Source organism: Solanum dulcamara, chromosome 10 (assembly GCF_947179165.1).
Source record: "Solanum dulcamara chromosome 10, daSolDulc1.2, whole genome shotgun sequence".
Lineage (NCBI taxonomy): Eukaryota > Viridiplantae > Streptophyta > Magnoliopsida > Solanales > Solanaceae > Solanum > Solanum dulcamara.
In genome coordinates, this window is record NC_077246.1 from 64,426,283 (window position 1) to 64,451,006 (window position 24,724).

The 24,724-nt window shown below is 34.0% G+C and overlaps 2 protein-coding genes and 1 long non-coding RNA gene across 3 annotated transcripts; all 3 read right to left on the reverse strand.

The window, feature by feature from the left end:
* Positions 1 to 3,130: 3,130 nt before the first annotated feature.
* Positions 3,131 to 4,507, reverse strand: LOC129870695 (uncharacterized). The gene has a single exon (XM_055945540.1). It carries the CDS (start codon positions 4,277 to 4,279, stop codon positions 3,476 to 3,478), a length of 804 nt encoding a protein of 267 aa, XP_055801515.1. The 5' UTR covers positions 4,280 to 4,507; the 3' UTR covers positions 3,131 to 3,475.
* A 1,593-nt stretch (positions 4,508 to 6,100) lies between these two features.
* On the reverse strand, positions 6,101 to 13,520 carry LOC129870726 (acyl-acyl carrier protein thioesterase TE3, chloroplastic-like). Its single transcript, XM_055945574.1, has 5 exons — positions 13,179 to 13,520; positions 12,191 to 12,291; positions 8,121 to 8,230; positions 6,704 to 6,799; positions 6,101 to 6,594 (listed from the first exon to the last, which is right to left on the reverse strand). Exons 1-5 carry the CDS (start codon positions 13,376 to 13,378, stop codon positions 6,475 to 6,477), a joined length of 627 nt encoding a protein of 208 aa, XP_055801549.1. The 5' UTR covers positions 13,379 to 13,520; the 3' UTR covers positions 6,101 to 6,474.
* Positions 13,521 to 16,945: 3,425 nt separating this feature from the next.
* On the reverse strand, positions 16,946 to 19,126 carry LOC129871299 (uncharacterized). Its single transcript, XR_008762233.1, has 3 exons — positions 18,921 to 19,126; positions 18,015 to 18,056; positions 16,946 to 17,175 (listed from the first exon to the last, which is right to left on the reverse strand). It is a non-coding gene; the product is annotated as an uncharacterized LOC129871299 (long non-coding RNA).
* Positions 19,127 to 24,724: the final 5,598 nt, after the last annotated feature.

Sequence of the window (24,724 nt, forward strand, 5' to 3'; positions counted from 1 at the left end):
TTGATCGGAAATCAATTCTGCATACCTCTCTGTCATCATGTAGTTAGTGTGAATATTCAGAGCTCCAATTGGAGGAGCACGGTATGGCTTCAAGTTTGCTGAAGCCGTATCTCCCTCGCACCACCTACAAATCCACAAACCCCCCTTTGAGTAATCTCAAGACAAATGCCCCTTCTGGAGTACTTTTGTGGATCCCTCAGGAACTTCCTGTCAATATTATGTAATATGCAAATGAAGCTACTGAAATGGAAAGCTGATTTTAAGCAAGAGGTAGAAACAACTTTAGCCCTTAATCTACAAGATTCAAGGCAGCACTTGTTCGAATGGGACGCATTATGCATAATATTAACTCCAATTCCAATCATTTCGGGTAAAGCAACTCTGTCTAAAATGAGACCTACTATGACAAAGATTAAAGATGAAACTGATATCATGAAAGAGCCCTAGAGTCAGAAATTCAGATTGTTGTTAGAAATGAAGATGCAGATTCTTGGAATCTATCACTCAAAGGGTTGAATATGAGTGTGTCCCAGAATATTGCTTTCACTGTAAAGCTCAGTGACACAGTGATGATACGTGTAGAATCTTGTAAGGGAAGTCTTTAATCACAATGATACAGGGAACAACTTGGATCCTCAGCAAGCAATAACGGAGAATGAAAATACATGGGACCAAACTAGAGTATTGAGTTAGCTTTAGCTTTCAGGTAAATGATCAATATATCATGCTCGATAAATTTCATGCATTTATGCAGTTGGCTGGCTGTTTCTATTTATGTTTCCTTACCCCTCCTCTTCTCTCAGGCATTCAAATTGCACAAACATGAGAAAACAAGGTGGAGGTTAATTTTAATTTTTTAAAATAAAAAAGAAGTATAGGGTGGAGGAGGGAAATGTGATCCATTTGAAATTCCTCTACTTTGGGCTTCAACTTACCACACTGGTAAATATTTGGATACAGTAGCTGTTGCTGAATCAAAGAAGTTAGCTGGGATTTCAAGTCCTCCACTACAAAAAGAAGATGGTGTAAATGGCGATTGGCGTGACTGTTGGAAATTCATCTCTTGAGGGAATTTCAAGTGTGATTGATCATTGATTTGATTAGTTCCAAACAGATAGCGTTGATCGATTAATTACAACATGGGAAAAGCAGAAAGAATCATTTAGTATGTATTTCTGCATCATTTACTAATCGCTTGTAGTTCTCTTTTTCTTTAAGTTTTGCTGTATACATGTAGAGGTTATGATAGAGTAATCCAACAATGAAGTTGGTGCTTGATTCTGAAGCAGTTAAGAAGCTATTGTGTACATTTCTTTAAAGATGGTCGATTTATCTCTATTCACTTTGTTTGAGATTGACGTATAGTTGATTGATTGATATATTTACTTGTCTAGTTCCATGTCTATTCAAGGAATATAACTAATTTCTCCATGAACTTCATTGAATTCTACCTCCACAACCATTTTCATGTATCATTTAAACATAAAAAACATTATTCAGTGTAAACTATTCAGTGCGTGTTGATAAACACTTTTTCAAAAGTACAAAAGTTCCAATTAAATTACTCCACGTGTATTATTATTTTTATGTTATTCGGGTCAGCTGGGTTTAACTCAAATACCCACTTCCTAATTTTTAACTCAGCTCCAATATAGTTAAAAATAATTCATCTTCACTACGAATTAAAATAAATGACAATGGTTCATTGCTAATAACACTATAAAAAAATGTTAAAACCTGACAAACTCCATTGGATTATCAATAATTTCTTTTAAAAAGAGAATCATCTGATTTTAAGAAAATTAACGTATATTTATCGGTTATTTTTTACGCATGATATATAGAGACTATAGATAAAGTAAAACATAATTAAATAGTTTTCAACCATAAGATTTTTCTATTTTATGACACACTTATTCATCATTTTTTAGAAAAAAAGAAAACTTTAAAGCAAGCATGAAGTAGTTTTAAATTGGTGGAATTGGACAATGATCCATTACTTATATTATTGCAATATTTTGAGAAAGCTAACTCTCGACTCTTTCGTCAAAATGGAGGGGAAGTGTGGAAACACTATAAATCCTCCAAAATGGGGGTAAAAAATAATTAAAAAAAAATATTCCTTCAATTATAGTACAAATTAGATTAAAAAATTACTAATTAATTCGAAATAAAATCTTAAAAGAATCTAATTAATAAAATGGTAGGTTCAATCACCAGCTAAGCAAACCAATACACACTCCTTAAGTAAACCTTATATTATACTAAAATTTATGTAGAAAAAAGATTAAAATACTTATGTATAGACAACCAGTTAATTTTAAAAATTGGAAAGTCAGCTCAATCAAATTAACATAGGATGTGGTGCATCAGATGGTGTTGCTTTTCCATTTTTGTTAAAGGTCTCGAGATCGAATTTTGAATATGAAAAAAAAATTAGTAGGATCCATTTTCCCCTAAATGAAAAAAAGGGCAGCCCGGTGCACTAAAGCTCCCGCTATGTGCGGGGTCCGGGGAAGGGCCTGACCACAAGGGTCTATTGTACGCAGCCTTGCCTTGCATTTCTGCCAGAGGCTGTTTCCAAGGCTTGAACCCGTGACCTCCTGGTCACATGGCAGCAACTTTACCAGTTACTCCAAGGCTCCCCTTCTTTCCCCTAAATGAATGAGACGAAATTTAAATTAGTCAAATTTTAATACGAATATCGAACACCGAATGAAAAAAATAAAAGTAACATCAATGGAAATTTCATCTAATTTTCATACTACTAAATAATTATGTACAGACCATAGAGAGGAAGGGTATTCTTCCATCAATTATCAATACAATTTTTTCAATAATACTCCCTCTATTTCATATTAAGTGAATTTTTGAGAGATATTTATTGTTCAAAATAATTAAATTGTTCAAAGTTCAAGATAGATTTTTGAAACTTTTTCCATATTTTCTCTTTCATTTATTGAAGTTCTATATTATTTAGAAGATAAATCACACTACTTGCAAAATTATATTTATGATTTTACAAAAGGCAATAGTGGAGCTGGAGAGGGAGGGTGGGTTAATAAAAGTTGTTAATTTTTCTTTTTAAAAAAAAATTATTATTTAAATTTTAAAAATGACACATGTCAATAAGTTATTGGCCATTTTTCTCTACTCAAAGATGATTATTTGAGAATTATTTTTGATATGCATATGACATGTGTTTTCGTTTAATTCGTCACTTTATCGGCGAGTGCATTACACACACTTTAAATATTTGGGTGATTGTAAAAAAAGTGTGAAAATGATACATCGGGACCTTAGTCTTAGTGAAAATTGATACCAATTTTAGGAACCCCGATGAATTCCGCTAATTAAGAAATTTTTGGCAAGTAAAAAAGAACAAAGAATTAAAAAAATATATTAAATTAATTACAAATTTCGTCAATTGTTAAATTAAACGCCAAATAAATTAGTATAATGGCATCAATTCCCTTTAGCAAATAAGTTTATGTCCAACGAAGTAATCGTCAATGATAACGGCGCCGGCGTCCCACCGCATGTCACCGTCAAGCTCCGTCACCATCTCCACCGGCGTTTTCGCTTTTCTCATATCACCGATCTTTACAACTCCGGCGACTTCATCTCTCACGTAGACTTTCTCAACGCCGCCGATACCCACCACTTTTCCTGTACTCCAATCGGCGCATATCGCCGGCCACTGACGCCTCATTCTCGCGTCATAAGCAGCTGAAACGACGCCGTCTTTCTCATCCTTCAAATCGGACCAAAAAACCATCGCCGGCGACGGCGACGGCATCGTCCGAAATTTGCTCATCTTCTCTTCATTGTTCAAATCCCAGAGCTTTACAACACTTTTTCCGGCGACAAATTCGGTTAGCGGAAGCAGTTCGTAGCTGCTCCGTCGCCGTCTAAGTTTTAAATTACTTTTTTTACCCGCTACAGAAAAATCTCGATCACCTGTGGGTGTAATTAGCTCTTCATCATTCGAAGAAACCGACGAACATTCATCGTCATCATCATCGGAAAAGTCATAATCTTCGCTGAGATACTGAAGAATAGGCTCAGCAGAAGGCTCTATTCTACGTAAGTAAATGAATGTAAACTTAATTCTTCTGAATAAGCTGCTAAAAGTAGCAAATATGGCAAAAAACAGAGCACCCCATTTCCAGAAACTGTAAACTTCAGGAACCTTTTCGATGTTCGAAAGAGAAAAGAATTGAGAAATCAAAGATGGGTTCTGTAGATATTTAACATCAGCTTCAAAATTGCTGATCATACTTTTGAATCTTCAGCCAATGAAGAGTAAGAAGATGGAGAATAAAGGTGTAGAGAAACTGTTTGATAAAATGCTTCAAAGAAAACTAGAATAGAAAAAAAGGGTGATTGGTTGTACAGAAACTGTTTGAAATTATGCTTGAAAGACCACTAGAATAGAAAAGATAGATTGGTTTGGTAAAGTGAAAGGAATGGGTTGTGTATATATAGAGGAGAAGTGGACAATCCCAATTTTTATGGATTTGGAATAATAATTCAGAGTTAAAGTAGCAATTCTAAATTGTTTAAGATTTGTTATTTGGTATAGATTAATAAATCGTCATTTTCGGCCAACCATGCAAAATCAGTGGTTTTTTTGTCACGATTAGCTAAAGCTAAAGTTTCATTAAAGAGCGTTTCCACATGGTAGAACCTCCTCTTGAGCCGTCATCCAAATGTGAATACCTTTTTCGAGCTAAATCGACTACTCCAAGAGTATTCATTTGTTCAATTCATGTCTAGTTGTAATTTGTTTGTTCTAATTCATATTGAAATAGGTTTTCTAAGTTAAAATTTAAGAACTTTTGGATCTATGAATAAAATATTTTTCTTTAAATATTAATAAATTAATGATAAAATTATTTTTGTGTAATTTATAAATTACAAATTTAAATCATGAAGACAGTCATTAATATTTGTATTAAAATAGATGGTATATATCATATTCCTTAAGATACCGTCTTTTCTAAAATCCTATTAACACGGAAATACTTGTTGCATCAAACTTTTCTTTCTTATCCTAAAAAGGACAAGGTGGTGGTTAAGAGATAAAATAAGAAGTTTGGTTTGATGTAATTGACGTGGAGGATCATATTTGGTGAAGAAGTAAAACATGGTAGGCCATATGTGAAGAATATGGATATTCAAGAGATTCCCAGATATAATGAGAAATCATAGAGTTAATTGTTAAGTCATTCGTGACTCAGCAGATGATTAGACTTATCGCCTGCGGGACAGTTGAATTTTCCTTGACAGGGTTCAATCTCTAAGTTTTATATATGGTAAGAGTGAAAAGGTTAAAAAAAATTAAAAAGATGTTTTTAAATGAGTTTCATAGAATTATTAAGTGTGTATATAATTTTTTAAAATTATTATGAATTTATATTAAAGTATCTTACGAAAGAATATGACAAGCTATGTGAACATCACGTACCAAAATTTCTTCTAAAGAATTTCAAGTGTTCGGCAATACACATGGAAAAGAATTCCAGAGGATAAGTTAAAACTCCACTTAGAGCCTGTTTGGATGGGCTTAAAAAAAATAACTTTTATGTATGAAGTGCTTTTAGAACTTTAAAGTGCTGAAAGTTATTTTTATAAATAAACAGTTGAGTGTTTGGATAAAAGTGCTTAAATGAGAAAAATTATGTGAATTTTAGGGTTAAAAGAATAAAAAGGGTAGTTTGAAAATTTAGTTAAAATATAAGGGATATAAAAGTAATTTCCATGGTCAAAGAAATTCCACCACATCTGATTATTTATGTCAAATGAATAGATACATATATCTATTTGTACATACCCTTATATCATTTAATCGTATTAATTAATACATATTTTACTTTGAACTTTTGTTGAAAAAGAACAAATAGACTAGAATAATTTGTAAGCCAAGAAAGTATAATTCTTGACTTTAACATTAAAATCTGGAAGAGTTGATTTGGAAATATAGAGGGGAACTTCATTATCGATCTTTTCCCTTATCTATAAGTCAAAACAAATAAATAAGTAAATGACTAAATGGTGAGCAATTGATAATCATGGTAAATTAGTAAATACTGACAAGTAAGGGGATTAAAAGTGCACATTTCAATCAATCGAAGATCAAATGTACTTAGGTATTACAAGGACTAAATTTAGGAGAAAAAACAAAATCTCACTATAATTTCACAAGTGGAGTATGGAGAGGGTATTGTGTATGCAAACTTACCTCTGCCTTGTGAAGGTAGAAAAACAAGGACTAATTCAGAATTTATTAAAAATTGAGGGACAAGAAGTGATATTGACTGAGGAAAGTATATACATTGCTAGATCTTTTGGGCCAGTATATAAATAGAGTAAACTTTCACCTCAAAGAAAAATGTTTGATCAAAAGAACTCTTATGGATTTTTTGATAAGCAGTAACTTAAGAACTCTTCTGGATTTAGTTGAGAAGCACATTAGTTAGATGCCTTGTGGCGAAGGAACTGAACAAATTTTGATCTGAACTCTGACGGGATTCGGACAGGACGGTAACTTTTATTAAGCCACACTGCTGTTCCTTTTGCCTCCAAGATGGGCTGGAAAAAAGTAGTAGAAGAATACATTAAGATATGCAAGTGGTTATGCTCCCTCCTCCCAAAAACAATTTGTAGGGTAGGTAACAGGACGGTAATAGGCGCAACTGACCTCTTTATCTGGAAGCTTGAAGATCAAGTGTTCGAAAAACAAACGAACAGATGAAGAGTCAGATATTCGCACCTTCACAATGAATCTATCTCCACTCTGAACCAGTGATGAAAACAATGACAACATGCAGGATAACATAACGCAAATTTTAAGCAGCTTTGTTCACAGTTGAAGTCACAAGAGATTAAACAGTTTTGTTTTCCCAGATTAAGTCACACTAGATGTACTAAGGTAGTATTTTTTATCTGAAGAACTGTATTCAGTTGACAACACTAACAAATACATGAACCATTAACAGGATAAAATTCCTAATCGGATAGAATTCCAGTCCGCGACGAGGTAAATACTGAGATGTAGTACCACTATGCCAAATGTCAAAAGTACTCCCCTCCGATCCTCTGTTTTTTCTTGTTCTTATGGTAACATTTGGAGTTAAGTGTTTGAATTCGGCAAAAAGAATATCGTACCAGGTCAAGATAACCAAGGGACCAGTAGAAAGGCAAGTCAAATAAATTGGAGTAGCATCACCAAGTAGGCAGCTGCAAATGTTCCATGGTGTGTTTCACAAGAAATACTAGAGGCAGTTGTTCGCTGCAGAAGTCTTTTCAACACACATGTCGTATTTTAAAACAGCCCAGGGATGCTTTTTGAGCTATTCTATAACCAAGGCTGCCACAGGCAAGTTAAAAGCATAAGGCTCTTGGGAATTAATGCAATATGACAAAGAGGAGTTCACAGATATTTGACCAAGTAATGATGGTTGGGCTGGTAGCACAATTTCCTAGGCTAATGAATAATATTTGAGCATCACTTAAAGACCGAAATAGATCAGAAATTCTCCCTCAGGCAACCAAAAATGGTTCAGGAAAAAAAAGTTCTCATCCCCAAGTAAATGACTGAGTCATAGTACAGAACACAAGGTTTGTTTGAATAAATTGTTAACTTAGAGCCAGATGATAAATCTCTAACTTAATCGTTTAATTTAAATTGTAGAATAATCAATTGAAAGCATGTCAAATAAAGATCAACAGAATGCAAACTAATGCTTATTTGTTTGTACCGACTCCAATTCATGGTAAGGTAGAAGTTTCTTACTGAAGAAAAAAGTCAAGTAATTTGGAAAGAAGGCAGTGTCACATTATAATCAGCTGTAAAAAGCTTCATTTAGTCTGAGACCCATCATCCTTTTGACATTAACCTTAACCTTCTTAACTATGCTTATCCAAACTTCTCACACTTGAAATTGAACATCTTAAACCTTTCTTCATTTCAATATGTATCCAAAGATCTATACTTCATATTCAAAAGCAAAGTTATGTGCCAGAAAATTTAAATTAAATAGGACATTTAAATCAAGGTCTAAAGTTTCTGGTTGCATATTTATTGGTTCTTAATGATGTTTAGATGAGGGTCATACCCTTAGAGGTGCTAGATACTTAAGTGACAGCTCTGTTAGTGCTAATGCATCACCATTGCGTGCCACTTCATCAGCACTTACGCCAATCCTTTCTAGAAGCTCATGACGGCCTGTTTCATTTATTGAAAATAAGTCATAACTACAACAACAACAACCCAGTGAAATCCCACAACGTGGGGTCTGGGGAGGGTAAAGTGTACGCAAATCTTACTCCTACCAAGGTAGGACAGCTGTTTCCGAGAGACCCTCGGCTCAATAGAAGCACAAAACGGGGACAGATAAGGCTAAAAAGTTCAAAGCGATATGGAAAAGCAAATAGCGAAAACAACACAGATAAAATAGAGTAATAATAGAAATCAGAGCACAATAAATTATAATACGCTAATGCGCCTACTAATACAGAAGAATAACGAGACTATGTACTAGCCCTCTACCCTAATATGGGTCCTCCACACCCTCCTATCTAAGGTCATCTCCTCGGTAAGCTATAACTGTGTCATGTCTTGTTTAATTACCTCTCTCCAATATTTTTTCGGCCTACCCCTACCTCTTCTGAAATCATTCATGGCTAACCTCTCACACCTCCGCACTGGGCATCTGTGTCTCTCCTCTTCAGATGCTCAAACCATCTCAGTCGCATTTCCCGCATCTTGTCTTCCACCGAGGTCACTCCTACCTTGTCCCGAATAGCCTCATTTCTAATCATGTCGCTCCTAGTATGCCCACACATCCACCTCAACATTCTCATTTCGGCAACTTTCATCTTTTGAACGTGAAAGACCTTAACTAGCCAACACTCCGCCCCATATAATATAGCCGGTCTAACCACCACTTCGTAGAACAAGTCATAACTACAAGACAAGTTAAAATATTGTCATTTGAAAGTCTTTGATGTGGACTATTTCATATCCAGTATTATGTAATATACAACGAGGTAAGGTCCTTGTACAGAAGGAGACTAGAGCAACAATCCCAGAACAATAAAAAATTTAAGATAAAGACTTCTCCTCAGGGAAAGGGAAAAATATGGAGGCAAAGACTAACTTCATAATTGATAACTACTGCTACCTTTTTTTTCTTGATCAGTTGTAACTGATGACTGTTTTCCCTCTTATAGATGAGGAGCTGGAAAGAATGGCTCAATAGTTACAAGAACTGGGACAACTAAAACAATTGTCAAATGAACCAGATTCTCTAACTTGGACACCACGCAACACAGTGAACTTCACATCACAATCCTTTTGGACATGGAGGAGATTATGGAAAAGCAAAGCACAAGAAATTGTTGTGTGGTTCATCTGGATATTGCACATGCTGCTGGCCTAACTTAACACAAATTGCAGAAAGAGGAATGATGTTTTCTGGGAGATGTTACCTCTGCAAGGAGGAGGCAGAAGATGCAAATTATAAGTTTCTAGTTTGTACACTTCTCAATGGCCTCACAGCTATGGAAGTTCCTCCTGAGCATTTAAAATATGCAATAGACTATACCAAAATTCTATAGCAATACCAAAAGAAGGGGAGCCTGGCGTAACTAGCAAGGTTGCTGCCATGTGACCTCGAGGTCAAGCCGTGGACTTAGTCTCTTGCAGAAATGTAGGGTAAGGCTGCGTACAATAGACCCTTATGGTCTGGCACTTCCCCGGACTCCACACATAACAAGAGCTTTAGTGCACCAAACTGCCTTTTAATAGACTATACCAAAATAGTGAAGAACCTACTACAGTATTGGAAAGCAAAGGAGATTGCATAGGACAAGAAGATGTGACACAGTGCCAGTTTGCATCTGGAAGGTGTTTTGGACAGAAAGGAACAAAGAATTTTTAGAGCAAATCACAAAGCTTTTACAAGCTTAAATTTAAGATTTCTTTCTCTTCTTTCTGGTGTAGAAATGATGTATATGATATAGAAAATAATCAAATATGATAGAATTGCTCAGTCTCTCAGTACATAGTACTGAGGAAGCAGAGGTTTAGTAACGCACCATGTACATATGCAAAATGCAATACAAGCTCAGTGCTATTTTTTGAAGCAGTAAAACTAGCTACTTTTTGAAAGGACGACTTTCCTTTAGGTGACAACCACCTTCTAGATTATCCAAAAAATGTCAACTTGTTTAAAAAATATCCATTTTCTCTATACTAATCAAATTAATTTTACTATATCATGAAAAAGGCAGACCTTTCTGCGTATATAAAGTTCAATTTAAAAGATTACACCTAGCTCCACTTTTGTCCCACTTCCACAAAATACTATAAAACTGCAATAGTTGCCATAACACTCATGTGCCATCAAATTATTCACTTAATTTGAGTTGGAAAGAGTACTTATTGAAAATTGTGAAAATAATCAGTAAAGAAAAGAACTACACAGAAGTAAAACTTTCTCGAACTCGATCCGCTCATAGTAATCAACTAAAGCAACTACCACCTTTTGTAGTTCCGCAATCTGCTCTTAAGTTATCCAAATATTATTGTTTGCCTCTAGCAATGTGACACTGGGTTATCTTTTATTATTTTCTATTTAACTGGATGGCTAAACTGTGATTATTATTTTTTTTACTGTTCTTTCTTGTCAAAAGTCCTGGTCATATTCTAATTTAATTTTTTTTGATAAAATAAAGTTTATAAGCGTACCAAACATCGAGTGTATACTGTTATAGAGAACAGAACACATCAAAGGCAGTCATCACTAACTGAGTTGTGAGCTAAATAAAGTCAACCATGGCCTCCACATCATGAGTATGATGTTATATTAGTCATGTTGCTCCAAAAAGAAAACAAAGAAATACAATTATCAAGACTAGCTTCATTCTCCTTTTTGCCTTCAAATATCTCTAGTTTCTCTCTTTCCAAAAAATCCACCAGATTGTCTGATCATACACTAACATTACGAACAAGTAACTGTTCAATTACTTTAAGCTTTTTAGCAGGAGGATCTTTCTTTTTTTCACCTACAGATTTCAGTGAACTTTGTCTATTCTAGCTAGAATTCATTCGCCACAATTTGTTATGACAGTAGTATACTAGCTCCGTTTTTGGAATTTAGCATAAGAAACTCTGCAGCTGTTAGTTTAATACCATTTTTATTAGGCAAGTTCAAAATCCCTTAATGTATTGATCTTGACAAAGATAAAGAGTGAATTTAAATCCTTTAAAGTAATGATCATGTCAGTACACTTCAATTAAAATTTAAGTTTCTGCTTTCCCTTTTTCCTTTTTCTTTTTTTCCATGAGAAGGAAAAGGGTTAGTGGAGCAAAGCAAGGATGTAATCAGTAATAGTGGAGGAACTAGAAAGATCTGATATAAATTTATAGAATTTAAACAGAAAATTTATATTGGTTAATTAAGAAACTCAACCTGTATACATAGGTCACGCACAACGTAACAGGTCTTATTACATTGGAAAGACTTGAATTTGTGATATCATTGATTCAGCATCACGGGCATTTGGGTAACGATTCGTGACAATTAATTAACAACATTTTGAATAGACATGGTATTAACTTCTTTTTCATAAGGATAGAAATATTATTAACTTAAAATTATCTCTTTTTTGGAAAGAGAGATACTAATTTATAATGGAGCAAAGTTCTGGCAAACAACTATTTGTCAATCAATTATGTTCACATACAAAGTGGATACGGGCTTTATATTTAGTATGTGTAAACACAAGATTCAAACAATCTTTGACCACATAAGTTCCATTCAAATTTGGGATTCAATATGTTATAGTAATAAGCAGAGCCAAGGAAACCATATTCATTATCCAAATTTTGGATGACATCATCTCAAGTTATTGAGAGAGAAAACGCATTCCAACAAACAAGGGTAACAGAAGATCTAACTATAGGGTCACAAAGAAGTAACATAGAACAGATATAGAAGATCCTTTTCCAGTAATTTCTAGTTTTCTACTCATCAGTTACCAAAAAAATTTCTCCCTTGAGTAAATCCTTTTTCATTTAAAGGGAAAAGCACAGTATATATCTTTTATTGATGAAGGAAAGCACATGTAATATATGGTAGCTGTAAATCACTTTAGTGCAGATCAAAACCGTAAACCTTACAATGTTGGCAATAACTTGCATAAGTAGCATTGTTTACAACACCATACTGATCCAATTCATAGTCTCGTACTTTGAGTTCAACTTCATAGAACTCAACCATTCTGCAAAGTAAGCTCATTTCAATAGAAAACAATCGACTATGTCAATGAGTAAATTGGAAACATCAATTCTTGCTGAAACATAAAATGAAATTATAAGAGATCCTATGTAACACTCGAGTGAAAAAGAGTCAAAGATCTTCCATTATTCTTCCCAAAACATAACTCTTTCCGTAATTTGAAGGGAAAATATATTAAATTAAATCAATCAGTGCCAGTTGAAAATGCACAAACTCTTCATAAAGATAGAGAAAAACATAGTTCTAATCAAGTTCGAACCTAACAGAAGCTCCAGTAAAACCAAACAATCAGCTATATCTAACATTCAAACTAGTTAAAACCCACTACATAAGTCCTCTGTCCATTCAGTCACAGTCAACTGGACACATGCCAATGAATTCAATATTCAGAGAATTTGATCATAATTAGACTTATTTTACCCTCATCGTCAACCTAGACAACCCTCATCCTTTATCTGAAGCATGATCGGGACTATCTTTTATCACATAGGATGAATTTGAATGGAATTGTAAGTTACTACATGAGACACCTTTCTATATTCGATAACAATTTGACTTCAAACTTTCCAGTTTATGAGATCACCCTGAGACACCTTTCGGTAAAAATTTGACTTCAAACTTCTCATGTTACGAGATCACCCTGCGACACCTTTCTATATTCGGTAAAAATTTGACTTCAGACTTCTCATGTTACGAGATCACCCTGAGAAACCTTTCTATATTCAGTAACAATTTGACTTCAGACTTCTCATGTTCCGAGATCACGTTTCTATATTTAATAACAATTTGACTTTAAATTTTCCATTTTACTAGATGATTTATAACCATACAATATGTGCACACACATATATATACTGTATACACACATACCCTTGGTTGCCTTTGAGATCAAATGCGTGAGCTTGAAAACTCCTCAATTTACTGGCCGATAACTTTAAATTTCGAAGCGGGAGTTTCCGGTGAGGAATGACCGGAAATGTAGACGGTGGCCGATTCTTCGGCAACAGTGGGTTACCGACTGAGGAGGTTCCAATGCTGCGAATCAAAGGGGAAACTAGGGATTGAGACATTTGTGTCTCCAAAAATTAGCGAAGAATTTGCAGAGCAGCGGTAGAACTGGAACAGGAGGAGATTGGAAATATTGGGAAATTTGCTTCAAGTGTATACATGTGAGAAAAGGCCCAAAATAATCCCACTTAACACGCAAATTCTTGAGTTTTTATGTGCAACACTACTACTCCTTCAACTTTGAAATATTGGTGCACTTTTCATCCTCTCTCAAATTTTTACCTATTTTTTAATATTGATTTTATCCACAATTTCATATATAAAATGTTCAATTGTCTTTTTATATATTTAGTAGAAATAATAATTTTATGTGGGAGAAAGTGAGAAGAAAAATACCTTATTGTATTTAGTAGAAATATTATTGCACCTATAATTCGAAAAGCTCATCGAGTCGATTTCACATGCATAGTACAAATTTTATTTTCTTGCAACGTCATATGTCAAGGTTTTCTTATTTTAGCTACAATAATATTCCTTCTAAACAAAATACTTCTCACATTTTCTCACATGGAGTTATTATTACAGATGATTGAACATTCCATACATAAAATTGTGGGCAAAAAATAATTTTAAAAAACAGTCAAAAATTTGAGAGAGGATCAAAATTGCACCAATATTACAAACATGAGGGACTATTAGTACTTTATATAAAAATTCAAAGATGACATTGAATCTTAACCCAAAATAAGGGACTATTTTGGGCATTTTCTCTGTATATGTAGGCGTAAAGGTTTATGCTTCTGTTATTGCAACGGCCTAAGGACATTTTTTGTCAAAAACAAGGTGAGCTCAAAAGTCTTTTTTAGGTGATGCTTTGCTACTTGCTGTTATACTACGGGTGTATAGGGGTGGCAAATCAATTGTTTGACATGAAGTTGGACAGAATTTGAATTTGAATACATATTTAAATATTAAGACATTGAATTAAAATTTGAATACCAAATAGTTAAAAATATTTGTTTTCTCGACTATATATATATATATATATATATATATATATATGATTTAAAAAATAAAAAATATGAAATTCAAATAAAACACTAAATTATTATAATATTATATCAATAAAAAAATTAAAATTTATATGGCAATTGGTGGTGGTGATGACTAGCAATGGTAATTGTGTGTGTCAATTTGCAATGGTGTTGACTAATGATGGTGGTTATGGTAGTATAGTATGGTATAGTGGTTGATAGTAGTGATTAATTATGATTGTTGGTATGTGATGGTGACTGATAATTAGAAGTGGAATGATATTGATAATCAGTGACGGTGGTGAATAATGATGGCGGTTAGTGATATATAATGTTGACTAATGGTAGTAATTATTGATATTGACTAATGGATGTAATAATGATCGGTAATGATGATTGCAAATGATGGTTAATGGTGATGATAATGATTTTGGTGATTAGCAGTAATGGTAGTTATGATTGGGATGAGGATAGTGATTGTGGATGGTAATTGGTGGTGACTGACGATAATGATAGTTGTGATTGAAATGATGATTGTGGGTAGTGGACGAAAGTCAGGGGAGGACCCACATAGGTCCTTTCGGTGTAGTGTATATATCAAGGCAACGAGCACCCACATAACAAATGGTTTAATTGGTTCAGTGGTTGTTTGTGGATGCTTAAGGTTGTTTACAGCACTTGTTTTTGGGTTTGATTCCCAATTAGCCAATTTTTTTAATTTTAAAAACCATCTCTTCTCTTCTTAGCTTTTGCATTTGGGTTCGATTCCTAGTCAACACATTCTTTTAATTTGAAAAATCAACTTTTCTCTCCTTATTTGTTATTCAATCTATTCCTTTTTGAGAGTCAAACAATATGAATTTTAATTAACATTTTAAGATATATTTTTTCATCATATTGATTTGGAAAAAATTATAATTTGTAGCACTTTTCATATATTTTTTGAATATTTTATTTTATTTTAAAATATGAAATTAATGTAATTTAATTTAGCTTTGAAAGTTAGTCAAATTGACTCTCAAAAATGCAACACGACAAGTAAAGAGCAACGGAAGGAGTATTGTATTCACTTAGACTTTTTTTATTATTATTATTTTCTCCCTTACTGTCTATATGGATTTTTTTTCTTTCACTTACTGTCGCTTTGCTACTTTTCCTAAAATAGAGTTTATACAAAATAAAACATTTTCTTTTACCTTTATTTATTATATTTATTGTAGTTTTTTTATTGACTGTTTTTGCCATCATATTCAAATATGATTGTTTTTCTTTATGATGAAGTGTTAAATTTATGCCCTTACATTTTTTGATGGGAAGCTAAGCGGGGTCGGTGCTGGGTAGATGGCAAAAAAATTACGTTTTATATATATATTAAAAATTGATGTTGAACACTCTTTGGCTTTTTCATGTGTTTACATTTTATATTTTGAAGTTCCATGATGAAAATTTTGTCGTTGCCTAAAATCCTAGATCCGCCATTGGTGAAAGTAGATGAAATAGTTGTGAACTGTCATTGTTTAGAATTTTTTAAATAAACATCTTAATGATACTAAGACTTTGTTATTGATCTTAATCATCCAGACTTATTAAAACTCATTAATTGATTGTAAAATAAGAAAAACAAACACACTTACTGATTAAGATATGAATTATTAAAATTTAGACCTTGAAAACAAACAGACATAATGATTGAGATCTGAATTATTAAGATTAAGATTTTCATTGAGTGCAAACAAATGAGGCCCAATATTTTTCATCTTAGAATCTTTAGTTGTGCGGTATATTTTTCAATTGCTCCACCACAATGCATAAAGATGGGTCCCTAAAGAAAGTTAGGGATAATGATGGGTAAGAATTCTGCTATATTATAAACTATTTGGAATCTAGAACTGACTATTTATTTATGACAAGGTTTGTTGATTGTCATTTTGATAAATCAATATACCCAACTATGAAAGACTTGATATGAGAGGATAAGAATTTTATATATCACTTATTATTATATATATATATATATATATATATATATATATATATATGTGTGTGTGTGTGTGTATACATCTACATACACAACTACAATCTGATAAAAAAAATTAAATCAAGTGATCAGATATATTAGAATCAATTACTATCCCTAATCTGATTTGATTTCTTTTTTCATGAAATTTTAATTGAGTGCAGATTTGTTGATTGATTTGTTTTATCTTGTGAATATTCAATATCATTAACACGCCCCCGTAAGATGGAGGATTCATCGAAAACACTAATATTGAATCGAAGAAACTCAAGCCTTTATCTGGACAGTGGTTTAGTCAGTGCAGTGGATACATGGACAACACATAAATGCTGTCACGACCTAGCCCCGTGACTAGTGTCCAAATTGGACCCTCGTATACACACATATTATCTATAGTCAATCGGCAATTAAGCATGATAAAGAATTTATATGGGTAGCACGTTGTCTCAAACTGTTACATATATATATATACTAAAATCACCAATTTCTTGGGGAGTCTTAATTGTCAAAAATAAGATAACATAATATGTAAGCCGACAAGGCTTCCATTCTGAATGTAAACGTCCAAAAACATAAGTCATACTAGTACACCGGACAACATCTATATACAACCCACTCATATGTCTACAGACCTCTAAGAGAATTAACAATAGCATAGGACGGGACAGGGCCCCGTCGTACCCCTAAATACACAAATATATACATTATAAGGATTAGTACCCAAAGTTTGGGCTCCGAGACAATGGAGCACTTCAAACCCGTTGAGTAGAATCCTAAGTTGGCGGCTCTCCAAAATGAGTATTTGTACCTGCAGGCATGAAATGCAGCCCCCCGAACAAAAGGGGGTCAGTACGAACTATGTACTGAGTATATAAAGCATAAAATACCGTAAAGGAGATCACATCTGAAATAAAGATTCAGGAGTCAAGTATCATAATCAATAAATCACTGTACCTATGTCTTATAAAATGAAGACATGCATATCATCATCATATATCGTACCTGGCCCGTTATGGGACTCGGTGTCACAATTATATCAATATATCGTCATATGTATATATATACCATACCCGGCCCTCTAGCAAGGGACTCGGTGAATAGAGTAGTGTACACTGATACCATACCCGGCCCATTATGGGACTCGGTGCCATAATCATATCGTCATATCATCATAATATCATATTATCATATCACGTACCCGGCCCTCTAGTAAGGAACTCGGTGAATTATGTAGTGGAATCCATACATGATAACATACCCGGCCTATCGTAGGACTCGGTGAATAATACCATAACAATAAGCACGAATAAGGTATCATTAGCAACCTTGCGAAATTTGATCATTATCGGAGACTTAATAGAATAAGCAAAATAGTCCATCATTTAAAAACCAAGACAATAGTCATTATGAATCACACCAATTATGGATTATACTAAAATATGAATTATACCACAACATGAGTTATACCAACTAGGATGGATGGAATCATACACATGAGTCAAGACATAACAATATAAATTTTGAAAATCAAGAACGGTAGCCATCCGAGTATATCTACGAATACGAGTTTCTTTGGAATTTAAGCATACGTCATTCGTTCGTTTCATATGGATCATGCCAAAAGAAGAAAATGTTAACTTTACATACCTTTAGCGTTTATACGTATATGTTGTCCAATATTGTCTCAACCTATATTAAAACGTTAAGCACTATGATTAAGCTATGGACAAGAATAAAACGTAGTCTATCGTTAGTAGGTTATTTCTAAAAAAAATTGGACAGCACCTCCCCTATACCGCTCACTTTTCCCACTTTCAAACCAGCCATATAATCATCAACCAACATCAACAATCCAAAATATTGACACAAAATAAGATTTATTATTCATGTTACCAAAGCAGTAAATTCGGAAAGTCAAGTACCTCACGTTGTATCTAAATTTTGAAAATGAAAACGGCAAAACTGGACTTTATAACCTTCATGAAACATTTATATCTCTGTCTTAAGTTTCCAATGCAAAAGAAATCAACTCAAAATTCATTTTCTACAAAGAGATATCATCAAAATACGAACAGCTATACATGAAGGAATTTTCAATCCAGAATCTGGACAGAATTTGTCTTATGATTCATGCTCAGTTTTCGACATAATAACAGCAGATATAGACTAAGACATAAACATAAGAGTTGTAGGTACGTGTATTAGCTTTCCAAAACATTTTTAATATCTAAAATTGAAGGTCTACATAATGAGATATTCCAGAATTACTACCAGCTACTCAATTCCAAAAACGGGTTTGAACATTCACAATCTTCATACACCTTTTTCCTCCAAATTCAAGAACAACAACTCATCAACAACATCAAAACAATATCAACCATTATTATACATCATCACTAAGATAATTCCATCTATTTAATCTACCTAAAACAACCCTTTAACCCATAACTCTCAACAAATCACCAAACTAGTTTATAACACTATTTTCTCCGTTCTAATCCGTTAAAACTCTAACTAAACTTGTTAACAATGAAAAGGAGACTTTAATATTACCTTAAATTTGCAGCACCACATAAAATCTTCTCCTTATTGGCTGATTTCTAGCTCAAATTGAAGCCAACGCGACGTACAATAATTTTCTCTTCATGAGCTTCGGGTTTCGGGACTTGAATTTTGGTCGGATTTGAGATTTCTCTCAAGAACTCCCTTTCTCTCTCTCTCTGGAAATTTCCAGAATTATGTTGGTCTAAAGTATGAAGGAATAGTTACAAAAAATCAGATCTAATTTCGTGGGTATTGGGCCTGACCCGAATTAGAATTGGGTTGGGCCGAATTCACTATTTAGTTTGGCCTATCAGACTTAAAACGTCTATATCTTATTACTCCGATATCACATTTCGTCCCACGACCTATGGTTGGAAAGATATTTCAATTATCTACAACTTTCATGTTGAGAGTTTTCCCAAATTCTCAAATTATAAAGAGGTTATGTCCTCCCAAAGTCAGCTTACCCGAAACGTGACTTTAAGAAAAACATATTTGATGGCTTCTATTTTGATTTGGCTTAAGGGTCCTTCTTTAGATGTATTTTACTACACATAAATTATTCATATAACTTGGCATCTACAACGAATCATGTCATTTTAAAATTCAAAATTAAAAGTCCTTGAATTTATAATCGTTAGCTTACGAATAATCCAAAATGCAAAAATACGGAATGTAACAAATGCATCTTGGCAATTCTGTCACGGACAAAATGAAATTCAATAAAAACATGTTTTATTCGACTATGAAAGACAGGATTGACATAAATTGTGACAATATTATCACATAGGATGGTGGGAGTTGAGGATGGGCACTAATGTAGTTCATGAAGTAAGGCTTGAACCCAAACAAGTTCAGAAACAGTAAAGGAAATAGCTTTGTACTCCATTTCTGTGAATGAACGAGCTATAGTTATTTGTTTCTTGGAGCTCCAAGAAATAGAATTGTATCCAAGGTAGACAATATAGGCAGATGTAGAGCTACAATCATCCAAATTTCCTGCCCAATCTATATCAGAATAGGCTTGAAGCATCCAGAAGAGTAATGTTTGAAATGAAGATCATGATAGATGGTAGCTTTAAGATAGCGTAATACTCACTTAAGAGCCTTCCAGTGAGTTGTAGTGAGATTCTGCATGAACTGAGACAACTTGTTAACACGGTAAAAAATATCAGGACGGATGAGATTGAGGTTTTGTAAGGAGAAAACTAATTGTCGATAAGATTTTTCATCAATCAAAGCAGTCTCATCTTTCAATTTTAATTCAACAAAAGTGGACATAGGGGATGCAATAGGTTTGGCACCACTCAAATCGAATCTGTCAAGAATTTTCCTGATATACTTGTGTTGTGACAAAAAAGGCCTTGTTGTTGGGATGAGTTCAATCCCTAAAAAGTAATGTAAGGTGCCCAAATCTTTTAAGGAGAACCATGTAGAGAGAGTGGAAACAAGTTGTTCCTGAAATTGATAGAAATTTTCTGTAATTAGCAAGTCATCAACATACACTAGAAAATAGCAAAGGATAGAATCATGTGCATAGACGAACAATGATGCATCATTGTGAGACTGGACAAAACTAAGAGAGAAAATAAATTTACACAACTCATGATACCAAGCTTTAGGTGCCTGTTTTAAGTCATAAATTGGTTGTTTCATCTTGCAAATGTGAGATGGTCTGATAGAGTTTAAACAATTAGATGATTGACTTATATATACTCCTTCCTGTAATGATATTTGAAGGAAAATATTATTGACATCAAATTGTCCGATCTTCTACCCAAACTGCAAAGCAACGCATAGGACTACTCTAATGGCGGTTATCTTAATAACACGACTTAATGTGTTATGGTAGTCAAGCTCGGGCCTTTGATGAAAGCCTTTACCTACTAGACGTGCCTTGTAGAGGCTAATGATTCCATTGGCATTTCGTTTTATCCTGAAAATTCACTTACAACCAATGACATTAAAATGAGGTTGATAAGGGACAAGCTCCCATATAACATTTTTAACTAGAGCATCAAATTCTTCCGATATTACTGCTCTCCATTCAGGATCTTTAATGGCTTGTGTTACACATAATAGCTCAATAGATAAACTAATGGGATGTTTTGTTGTGATGCAGGCTTGTTTAGGTTTATAAATGTTGTTTTGAGATCGTGTGGTCATGGGATGGTTACACGTGGGACCTTATTGTATATGAGTGTCTGTCTGACATAGTGGAGAAGACAATGAAGGATTTGAAGTTCCTTCAGGAGATTCTATATGCGAAGGAGAAGAAATAATAGTGTCCATATTTGGAGAAAGTGAAGGTACGGGCGAAGGTGAAGACCTTCTTCTAGGTGATGGAACTAATAGTGTGAAATGAGTGGCAGTATTTGATGCAACACTCCATGGAGCATGGACAGAGAAAGATGGTAGCGGATGCGAGGAACATGGAAAGGTAGACTTCACAAATTGAACATGACAAGAGAATAAGATCTTTTTCAACTCATGTCCATAACATTTGTAGGCACTTTGATGGGAGGAGTAACCAATGAAGATGCATGGCTTAGAGCAAGGTTCAAGTTTATGATTTGCATAAGGTCGCAATCAAGAAAAACAAAGACATCCGAAGATACGTAGTTTGGTTCTATTACGAGCAGTACCAAACAACTTTTGAAATGGAGATTAATAGTGAAGTGTTGGAGTAGGTAGATGATTAGTCAGATAAGTTGCAGCTTGAAAAGCATGCGACAAGAAAGATAGAGGTAGAGAAGCTTGGTGAAGAAGAGTTAGCTCAGTTTCAACTATTTGACGGTGTATCCTTTTGATAGAGCTATTGTGTTGTGGCATATATGGCGGTGATGTTAGGTGACTTATTTCATGAGTGGTAAAAAGTTCTTTTAGTTTAAAATATTCAGTGCCACCGCTAATGAAGAGAGCTTTTTATTATTTTTTCAAAGTGTTATTCAACCAATGATTTGAATTTGGGAAATAAGTTGGTGACATCTGATTTTTTTTCTTTAACGGGTAAAGCCATATACGCTTAGAGTAGTGATTAATAAAAATTAGATAATACTTGAAACTATCAATAGACTCAACTAGAATAGGGCCTCATACATCACTGAAAAGCACCCCTAAGGGAGATGAACTACGAAGAGTAAACTGACTAAATGGAAGCCGATGGATTTTATTACAAGCACACGAGCAGTGGGGGAGCCACCTTGTGGTCAAGGGGTTCATCCGAACCTCCTTCGATAGAAAATTATATTATTTATACATGGTTAAAATAATTTTTTATATATCTATAGTAAATGTCGAATTCCTTTCGACTAGTTCGTGTGTCTAGTTCTTTAGATTTTGACCGCCCTTAGTTAAAATTCTGGCTCCGTCACTACACACGAGATATATGAATTTGACTCAAGAGATGATGACGACAGTGGTAGAGAGTCGGTGTGGATGATGTAATTAAGAATCCTATCCAGCGGATGTCCAAGACGACGATGCTAATCGATAATAGGTGATTTAATGGTGTTGTGAACTGTAGGTGGGGATGACTTTGGAAGAACATAAACACCAGTTTTATACTCGCATTGTAGCACGACCTCCCTCGTGTTGAGATCCTTCACAGAAAAATATTGCAAAAAAAAATCAAAAGACACTTTGTTAGTTTTATAGAATTTGTCAACAAAAATCAGATAAGATTTAAGTGTTAGGACACAAAGGACATTGCAAAGGTGTAATGTGTTTGAAGAGGATTTTATGTTGGATGAACCAGCATGTGTAATATGCAAACCTAAATCGTCACCTATTTGCACTTCATCGGCGCCATCGTATTCTGAAAACGGGGATAAGTATTGAATGTCATTAATGACATGGTGTGAAGCAGCCGAATCCATTAACTACCCTTAAGTTGTTGGAGTAAAGATAATAGTATTGTTTGCTTTCGGATTTCCAAGTAGGATAGCTTTGGCTCTGTAATATTTGTTTGCAATATGCCCAACCTTTTCACCAAATTGACAAATGGGACAAGGCTTGTGAGATCTTTAATTTCCTCCATGCTGTCTCAAATTTATTTGAGAAATGCCCAGCTGATTGTGATTGGAATAAGAACTTCTATTCTGGTGTTGTGGTTTATGTAACTTCGTTATTACTTTTACTATGGCCATGGAGAATCATAATTCATAGATTTGTACTTGGCCAAATAGGATTCAAAGTCTGTGATTATGTTATGAAGATCTTCAAATAAGATGTAGGTATCACGGGCCTTAATAGAAGCAACTATTTCCTTGTAATCAGGGCCAACTCCATTCAGGTTATAGAGAATAAGATCATCTTGTACAATAGGGTGCAAGGTTGTTTACTATAGCGTGGATCTGCTGAAGATACTCAGATATAGTTTATTCACCTTGTTGAATCACAGAGAGGCGTTCTTTAAGCGACATGATTCGTGATCTACATTTGTTTGAATATGTTTTTTGGATTATTATCCATGCTTGATGAAAAGTCTGGGAAGAGGCTATCAATGGTACAATAGCCTCTGAAACTGAGGCTAAGATGACATGAAGGATCAATTTGTCTTGTCTTATCTGAAAATTAGTCTCATCATTGGGAATTTGCATAGAGTCATTAATATACCCTATGAGATTGTATCCGATGAGAAGAGAGTTTAACTGGGCTTTTCACGAAATAAAATTTGTGAAAGTCAATTTTAATGATAATTGTGTGGCAGCATTGATGCATACAAGCACTTCACTCGAGTTTGATGTTATGTTGGGAATGTTGATGACTGTAGCACGATATGAGTTGTCTGGTGTCATTGGATCAGTAGCCACAGCGAAAGAAAGAAAAGAGGGAAAAAAAGGTTGGATCAAGATTGCAGTTAAGCAGAGGTTATATCTAATACCATATGAAAGACTTAATATGAGAGGATAAGAATTTTATACATTATTTATTATAGATTGCACGTATATATATACACAATTACAATCTCATACGATTCCTAAAATCAAGTGATCTGATATATCAGAATCAATTACTGCCACTAATTTGATTGATTGCTTCTTTCATGAAATTTAGATTGAGTGTAGATTTGCTACTTAATTTATTTTGATCTTGTGAATATTCAGTATCATTAACACCAACACTAGGGGGAGAACATAAGCAGTTAAAAAATGACATAGATTGAAATTCATGGTGGCGACGATGACTAACAATGGTGTCTGTGTGTGTCGATTTAGAATGATTTTGACTTATGATGGTGTCTATGAGTAGTATATTATGGTATAATGATTGACAGTAGTGATTAATCATAGTTGTTGGTAGGGAGTGATAATTAGTAATGTAATGATATTGATAATTAATGGCGATCGATTAGCAATATATAATATTGACTGGTGATAATAATTATTGATAATGATTAATGAATATAATAATGATTTGTGATGATGATATCAAATGATGGTTAATGATGATGATAATTGATTTTGGTGATTGACGGTAATGATAGTTGACTGATGATGATGGTTATGGATGGTAGGTAATGATGATTGGCTATGATGGTAGTTGTGGGTGTTGGGTGAAAGTAGATGGATTAGCACATAATTGTCATTTTTGTAGAAATTCTTAAATAGATATCTTAATGATATTAAAACTTTGCTATAAATCTTAATCATCCAAACTCATTAAGTGATTGTAAAATAGGGGTGGCAATTGGGCGGGTTGGGTCAAGTTTGGGGGGGGGGGTCATAATGGGTTAAGACAACAATTGGATCAGGACCCAACTCAAAATTTATTTGGGTCAAAATGGATTAGGTAATGAGTTATATAATGGG

Excerpts from the sequence above, each read along its gene's own strand:
- LOC129870695 (XM_055945540.1), bottom strand. The coding sequence starts at position 4,279 with ATGATCAGCAATTTTGAAGCTGATGTTAAATATCTACAGAACCCATCT.
- LOC129870726 (XM_055945574.1), bottom strand. The coding sequence starts at position 13,378 with ATGTCTCAATCCCTAGTTTCCCCTTTGATTCGCAGCATTGGAACCTCC. Across the intron at positions 6,800-8,120 it reads AGTATCTAGCACCTCTAAGG|AGTGGAGATAGATTCATTGT; the intron begins GTATGACCCTCA and ends TCACTGGTTCAG. Across the intron at positions 6,595-6,703 it reads TCAAGCTTCCAGATAAAGAG|CCCATCTTGGAGGCAAAAGG; the intron begins GTCAGTTGCGCC and ends ACTTTTTTCCAG.